At 45.2% G+C, this 7,586-nt stretch overlaps 1 protein-coding gene across 1 annotated transcript; it reads right to left on the bottom strand.

The window, feature by feature from the left end:
- Positions 1-599: 599 nt before the first annotated feature.
- On the bottom strand, positions 600-3,821 carry LOC116992295 (trefoil factor 1-like). Its single transcript, XM_033051750.1, has 4 exons — positions 3,740-3,821; positions 2,705-2,851; positions 1,221-1,370; positions 600-607 (listed from the first exon to the last, which is right to left on the bottom strand). Exons 1-4 carry the CDS (start codon positions 3,819-3,821, stop codon positions 600-602), a joined length of 387 nt encoding a protein of 128 aa, XP_032907641.1.
- Positions 3,822-7,586: the final 3,765 nt, after the last annotated feature.

The raw sequence follows: 7,586 nt of genomic DNA, 5'->3' as shown, positions 1-7,586 counted from the left end.
CAGGGAAATGCAGAGAGCAGGAGGTGTTTGAGTCAGACCAGCTATCAAAGGTACCCTTCCCTATGTCTCAAGAGAAAAAAAAAGCCCAAACCCACAGCTAAATCTATATAAAGGCAAACTCTGAGTATTCCCAGCACTCAGAAGGATGGGTAGCCCCTTGTGATGCCAGCTAACAAATTCAAGCAGTCACTTGCAAGTGTGAAGCGTAGCTAACACAAAAAGCTTAGTGCTGTGTTCCTTTTGGGAGCACTGGTGCCTGCTCCCTCATCAGCAGGCTGCTGACATGCCAAATTTCCTGGGAAATGGAGAAATACACAGCTTTAAAATAAAGATAGCAAAAAAACCAAACCTTCACAAGTTGTGTTGTACTTCTTTTATTACAGTGAAAACCTGTGTGGTGCTAGCCTACTGAGAGAATAAAAGCTACCAGTAACTTTTCATCAGAAAGGAGTCAATCCCAGATAAAAATAAAAAAACCCAAAAAAACCAGCCTAGAAATCATGGCTGTTGCAAAATAAAAAGTCTGAGTTGGGACCTCTGTCTGTCGTTCCATTGGAGTAGATCCAAAGATTGCAAAGTTCTCGCTGGAAGTTTCTCCTTTAACAAGCTGGGGAGGCAAAGAGGAGAAGCAGATTAAGGGACATGTTTTCCCCATAAATCAACAAGTTCCAGGAAGTGTTTTTCTCAATGTAGGACATCCAAAAGGCAATATTTAGCCATCCTGACCAACCCCCATACATAGATGTGTTTCCCAGTTATGACCCAGATCAGTAAAACCAAATTATGGTGAGCTGTAGGTAGTACAGAACACAGTGTGGCTGAGGCTATTGCTTATTAAATGTGCTGAAAGGTCAATCCTAGCTAAAACAAAGTTAGCTGGGGATCAGAAATTTCTGTAGGTTTCATTCCACATTTCCAAAGCAAAGCATTTTATCTCTCAGGCTGATAAGGGGGATGTGAGCTGGGTGGCTGCACCTCTCCTGTGGGATTAGCTGGGGTCTTGAGCTCACACCTGAGCCCAGACTACCACACTGCCCACAAATCCCTGGCTCAGATGCATCAGCAACACCCCACTCTCTGCACAACAAGCATTTCTTTTAGGGTTTAGCCACCTTTTTCTGCTCACACCCTCAGGATCCTCTGGCTGGCACAGCACACCAAGCCTGGGGACAGTGCCAGGAGCACCCAGAGGGACCCAGGGGACATCTGGGGGACATTACCTTCCTCCACGTTGCGGTGGTAGAAGCACCAGGGGACCCCAGCAGGGTGTGCCCTGAAGCAGCAGCCCTTCCTTGTGCACTCCCAGGGCTTGATGCCAGGGTGGCCACAGTTTATCCTGTGGTGGGGGTCGGTGGGACACACTTTCTTCACTGTGTAAAGCAACAAAGAACAAAGGAAGGAAGGACAAAGTGTTAGCTCGTGCTCTGCCTGGTGATGGAATTCACAAATAAAAGGCAGGACACAAAGGTGAGGTCACTGGGCAGATGTGCTGGCCATGGTGACCTTCTCTGAACCAATTTCAGCCAGCAGATTTACCCCAATCCTCACTCAGCCTCCCAGGCAAAACTAAATTCCAGAGGGTGATGAATTGCTGCTGTGCCCCAGGGATAAGAGGAGGCAAAATTGACCCCTGGAAGTGCCTGGCAGCAGCCCATCTTTACCTTTCCTAGATCCAGGGTGACAATCCTGTGTCTCTGTGTTGGTAACACACACACTGGCCTCAGACCAGGGGGTGTCCATGACCTGACCCCATGCCAACCCCAGAGCAGCCTGGCTAACACAGGAGAGGACCACCAGCCCTCTCTGCATGCCAGCTTAAGGTACAGAAACAAAATAAATCTTCAGGAGGAAATTATAACTCTTCCAGGCACTTAAAACTAAAATCCCAAGTAAAGAGATTATACCACCCAGCTTGAATACTTCAGTTTTCCTCTCATGGAGCAGTTCTGCTCAGAAAAGCAATTCTATGAAAATGGCACCCCAAGTTGCTGCTGCTTGTTTTTCAAGGTTTACAAGAATTGCAAACAGTGCTCAAAAGCAAAACTATTTTTACCTACTGATCCCTGTTGACTAATCTCAATTTGTATCAGGTTCTTTTGTTGGGTAACATTGCCTTTGCACCCTCATTTCCTTTCATGTCACCTGTGCAGCTGCTGAGACTGCCCTGGAGTTCTCCTAAGAAGGAGTCATGCTGTCAGCCCAGCAAATGTAGCTTACACTGAGTTAATTAATGCAGCTAATTACACTCCATTACTTAACACAGTTATGTAAAATATACAGCTAATCCTGGAAAGACCAGGAGAGCAGCTGTTATCCTCTCTGAGAAAATAGTGGTCAAAAATAGAAGCAGGATGCTGACAGATGTCAAACAAGCACAGCAAACCCACTTAAATAAGTGCTGAGTATCCCTTGCTCTACCCATGGACAAGACCACAAATTACACTGGAATCTCTTCAATTAATCAGCACAGGCTGTTTGAGAACTAGAAACATGAAGGAAGAGGAAATACATTGTGTGAAGAGGATGAGGCAGAAGTCTGATGGGTAAACAAGGCTTGACTTTGCATTTTACCACCACTGGTCTCCTAACAGAGGTTTGTGCCCACTTTTGTTGCCTAAGGAGAAAAGCAGAACTATTCCCTGGTTGTGCACATTTCTGGATGATCAAACAGGAGGTAAATCAGTGTTTCTGGCAGAGAAATTACCTTTCTTTGGTTTAGGACTGTAGCACCAGGGGACGCTGGGGACTGAAGCGTTGAAGCAGCACCCAATTTTCTTGCACTCTGATGCTGAGATCCCCGGGTAGCCACAGTTTGTCCTCTCCCTGGGAACCATTTTACACTGGCATTTTGCTGTTCAGGACAGAAGGAGCAAGTTACAGGGTGTCACTTGTTATGGAGGGATGTTCACCAAATGCTCACTGGGAACAATGCTCTTTCCCTAGATGCTTTCCTTCTTTTCAATTCCCTGCTGAGACCACAACCTGAGTGGTTTAAAAGTTGCTTTTAAACCTCTACCAGTTTTAGTCAGGGCTGTACATCCCACTTTGAGAGTCTGTGGTCTCACTTGCAGCTAAGCCAGCCCAGCACACCAAATGGGAAGTCCCAAGAACTTCAAATATTAAATGTTTGTAGCTTTGCCCCTCTCATGTGAAGAGGAAAGGATTCAAGGATCCAGTGGATATTCAACAGGTAAAGATACAGAATCTTTTAATTCTTGACAGGTGAATATAAAATACAGGATGATGGACAAATAGCTGCAGCTTTTAACATTTTAAGTCATTTGCACAGTCAGCCACAACCAAGAAATTCTGGAGCTGTCCTCCAGCTGTCATTGAGTTACTTGCTTTCCACTTCAGGAGCTCTCTAAATGACTTGCTTTTAAATGAGGAGGCAGATAGACTCCTTTAAAACTGTATTCACGTGGCAAAGCAGCATAAACCAAGGGTCAGAAGAAAATTTAGACAAGGCTGGCTCCTGTTCCAGCCCTGGTCCTGTTCTAGCAACCTCCTGCGCCTTTGCAGCAGGTTCCTGGTTATTCCTCCAACACAAGAGTTCAGCTGCAGTCTTTCACATTTTGCTATACATCTCTCTGATAACAATTAAAAAGCAGGCTCCACTTGGGGCAGAAATAGCAGCCCAGAGAGCCATTTGCTGTTAGAGCTGACAGGGTCTGGCTGCAGCCGGTGGGATGAGGGTCCCACACGTACCTGGAAGGCAACAGCACAAGGATGTACTTACTTGGAGGTGCAACTCCCTCTGCCAGGGTGCTGAGGGCTATGATGAGGGAGATGGAGAGTGCACAGACCACCTTCAGATCCATGGCTCTGGCAAGAGGAGAGGTGCTGCTTTCCCTGGAACTCGCGGGTTTTATGCGCTCCTCGTGTTTGCCCAGCGAGGTCTGATAACATTGTTCCATCTGAAGCTTCACCCAGAAGGTTGGGTTTTCTTTTGTTTGGTTAGGAAGTGTTGCCATGCATATTTTGATATCCCAGAGATAAATTTCTGGGCTCCCTGAGCTATTGATCACATATCTATTACGTACCTACAGATACATGTCTATTACGTGATCCCATAATCTATCAAATGGATGCTGCTGGGTGCCTCTGAGTGCCAGACTTCATTGTACTCTGATTTCACTGCCTTTAGAGTATTTTAGACCTCTGGGCAGTTTTATTTTCCAGTCACTACTGAAGAATATGTACATATATTTTCTACCCAGAGTATCTTTTCTGTGTCAATTTTTCCCTGGCCTTAAGGTTTTGGTTTTGCTTGCTCTGAAACAGGAAAAGGAAAAGGGCTGGACCTGTGATACCTCCAAGTTTCAGGAGACCACTAAACACCTGAAAAAATACATAAACACAGAAAGTGGAAGGTGTGACTGAGAAATACTGAGCACATAAGCTCACAAGGGGATTTGGGCAAAGAAGGTAAGACGAGGAAAATAAAAACAAGACAAAAAACAAACTCCAAAAGCCCAAGTGCATAGAGACACAAGAGAAGAAATGAGAGTTTCTGTGAGATCTCAGCCTGCCCCACAGCTGCTGTGCTCATCAGGCATCAGTCCTGAGTGTCCCAGTTTTATTCTGGAGCTGCTGCCTTGTGCAAGGTCCTGTTCTAGGGATGCCACAAGAGGGGCTGTTCCCACCCCCTCTGCCTGATCCCCAAAATTTTTGATCCCCAAAGCAGAACAGCACTTCCCAACCCATCCAAGACCACCTGCATGCCAAAACCAAACTTCTCTAGCACCATGCTTGACCTAATAATTTCCTGATTGCTTTTCTCCTGGTCTCTCCCAGGCAGCCTTTGGGTTGTTTTGGGACAACAGGCCTTGGGACTTGGACTGGTGAAGGTTTTAATATTCCTTTTGGGTGATTTTCTACCATTTACTGTAACATTTCTTAGCTTCTAGCTACTTGTCAACTCTTACAGACAATCAGAGAAATGCCAGGGAGGGGGGAGAAGCAGTGGGACCTTGGGTGCTCTGCAGCATCACTTTTCCTGTGGGAACACCACCAGGTAACCCTTCCTGTTCATCACCAAAATAAAGAGATTCAATGCACTTTTTTGGTCTTTGACAGAACTGTGTCTTCTTGCTTTTAAATATTATACATGAATTTGTTTCGTCCATCTTTCCATTACAAAGCTCAAAGGGAGAACTTTCAGCTTCTTTGGAGGAAGTTTATTTGTTGAAAAGTATTTCCAACAAAGTGGGAGGGATTTTGCTCTACAAGGGAAAAAATAACAGGGTTTTTTTTCCTAAAGGTTAACTTATTCAATACCTTATGGACTCTATTTATATCTATCCCTATTTAAGACATGGGTGGCATTTCTCATTGACAGCCACAACTCATAAATTAGATATTTTGTGATCTCCATGGCACAAGACACCAGGCTGCAGGCAGAAGAGGGCTGTGCTCCATCACTCAGCAGCTCCTATCACACTCCTTACCTCCATCACTTAGAGAAAACCTCGAGCTAAAAACTTTAAAATTCAGCTTTCCCCTTATGTGCAAAGCCCCATCATGATGCCTGTGCAGAGAATTCCTTGGCAGTTTTCCCACCAGGGAGATGGGCAGTGAGTTTGGCTGAAATGGGCACCAGAGGAAAGCAGAGATCCCAAGGGGGACCGCGCTGCTTTTGGACCTCCATGGAATTCTCAGTAGATTATCAGCCCATCGTGTGAGTCAGCTGAAACTGCAGATAAGGTCTGTACTCCTGCTCCTTTCTGGACATTAATTAAGCCCTTATCTGCTGGCTGTCACCTCTTGGGCCCGATCCCAGCTGTGGGCACAAAGGCAAATCTCCCCCCCAGCTCTCGCTGCGGAAAGAGCGTTTGATTGGCATCTCAGAGCAAACACACTGCAAGAAATGAGCTGCCTGCTTGCTGCCAGGGGATTACTTAAAGATCTTTAATATGTTTATAGAGCAAAGCCTTGAAAATTATCTGGGGTTTCCCTGTAAATGTGTTTCCTTCTGTGAGGCCGGCGCCTACCTAAAGCTTTTGGTTTCTGTGGAGGATCTCGGGCTCTGCAAGTGCCCATGGCCAGAAGGGGCTGGGAGGGTTCCTTCCTCTCCCCAGAGTCCATCGATGCCTTGAGAGGCTCCCTGGAACAGAGGATGGACCATGTTAAAGGAATGAAAAAGGTATTTTATTATTAAAAGGCCTTCAAAGGATTCACCTTGGGCAGTGCAAGAGCCTGGACAAGGCTGCACCCGAGATGGACCCAAGATCGACCTCAGTTATACTTTTATAAGTTTCACACTTTTATAAGTTTTGGTCCATTCCCATATTGGGGTTCATTGTCCAGTTCCAGCTCCAGGCTCTGCAGTCCCACCCTCCCAGATTCTCTCCTCAATTCCCTGTTTGCACTTTTTGGGGCTGGAGCTGCAGCGTGTCCTTGGTTCTGGGGCTGGAAAAGGATTTGTGTGACTGAGCTGGGAGGAGAACTTGTAACACTTTATATGGAGTTCAGAGTTACACACCAATGCAGTGCAGAATCTGGAAAATATAAAAGCTAAAACTTAAGGCATCACTGTGTCCACCCTCCCCTGGTCCCTTTTAGCTGCACTCTGCTGCTCTCATTTCCTTGCTGAGGAGAAATCACCACAGCTGGTGCTGGATCTTGCTGTGGTTTGGTGGCAACCTGCAACTCTCCATTCTCCTAATCCAGAACTTTTTAAGGATAAGGGTATTTTTTTCTATCTCTTTTCACTTAAAATAACCAGCAGACAGAACAATTTTGATTTTCATCCTAAAGGGAGTATTTTAGAAGGGAATTTCCTTTCGTGGTAACTGTTGGTTTGAATGCTGACATGAAGAAATCTGTCACTGGGCCAACATCACTGCTTATGAGCCCACAGAGTAAATCCCAAGTTTTGAGAGCTCTCTAAAATAAATCATCACAACAGAGAAAAAATCAGTGGCAAAGGAGAGGGGTTTCTGCAATTTGCTCCTTCCAGCTGAGAGGCACAGAGAAGTACGAGCTGGCATGTGAATTCCTCAAACCAGGACAATATCTGTCTACAAGATGACACTGAGGGGTCAAAAAACAAACAGATAAAACCCTACATCTTAATTTTGAAAATGGACAGTACAAAATAACCCCTGAGATCCATGGCTTTGATAAAGATCCCTAGCACAGATGTGTTAATGCAGTTGTCAAAATCAACTTGAACTTTGTGAATTCAAACTTCCTTCAGGGTAATTTTATCAAAGGGTATATAATTTCTACAAACCACAGACAGTGCTGGAAGAGGACTTCTGTCACATTTCTGTGGCAAATATCCTTGCCCAAGGTGAAAAGAAAGATTTAATTACTGGAGTTAATCAAATGTGTAACTCAGAGCTGAGTCAGATCTAAAAGCCTGAATTTCAGCATCCAATACACTACAAAATGGTTTGATTGTGACTGCAAAGCTCAGTTAGAAATACAGATCTGAGCCAGTAATTTTCCCTAATGCTGCTGGGATCTCCAAGCAGTCCATGATCTCAGCACTGCCATCATTTTTAGTGAGCACCAAAATAACCCCAGAAAATCCTTGTCATCCTGAAATGAGGTGGGGACCAGCCTGTGGAGAAGAGGAC

This window comes from Catharus ustulatus, chromosome 2, assembly GCF_009819885.2.
Source record: "Catharus ustulatus isolate bCatUst1 chromosome 2, bCatUst1.pri.v2, whole genome shotgun sequence".
Classification (NCBI taxonomy): domain Eukaryota; kingdom Metazoa; phylum Chordata; class Aves; order Passeriformes; family Turdidae; genus Catharus; species Catharus ustulatus.
The sequence above is the reverse complement of the archived record's forward strand: the minus strand, read 5'-3'. Positions and strand labels throughout refer to the sequence as shown.

Bases quoted from the DNA above. Each gene is read 5' to 3' on its own strand.
- LOC116992295 (XM_033051750.1), bottom strand. From the start codon at position 3,821: ATGGATCTGAAGGTGGTCTGTGCACTCTCCATCTCCCTCATCATAGCC. The intron at 2,852-3,739 runs GTAAGTACATCC...TGTCCTGAACAG, and splicing joins AGAGGGAGTTGCACCTCCAA to CAAAATGCCAGTGTAAAATG. The intron at 1,371-2,704 runs GTAATTTCTCTG...TGCTTTACACAG, and splicing joins CAGTCCTAAACCAAAGAAAG to TGAAGAAAGTGTGTCCCACC.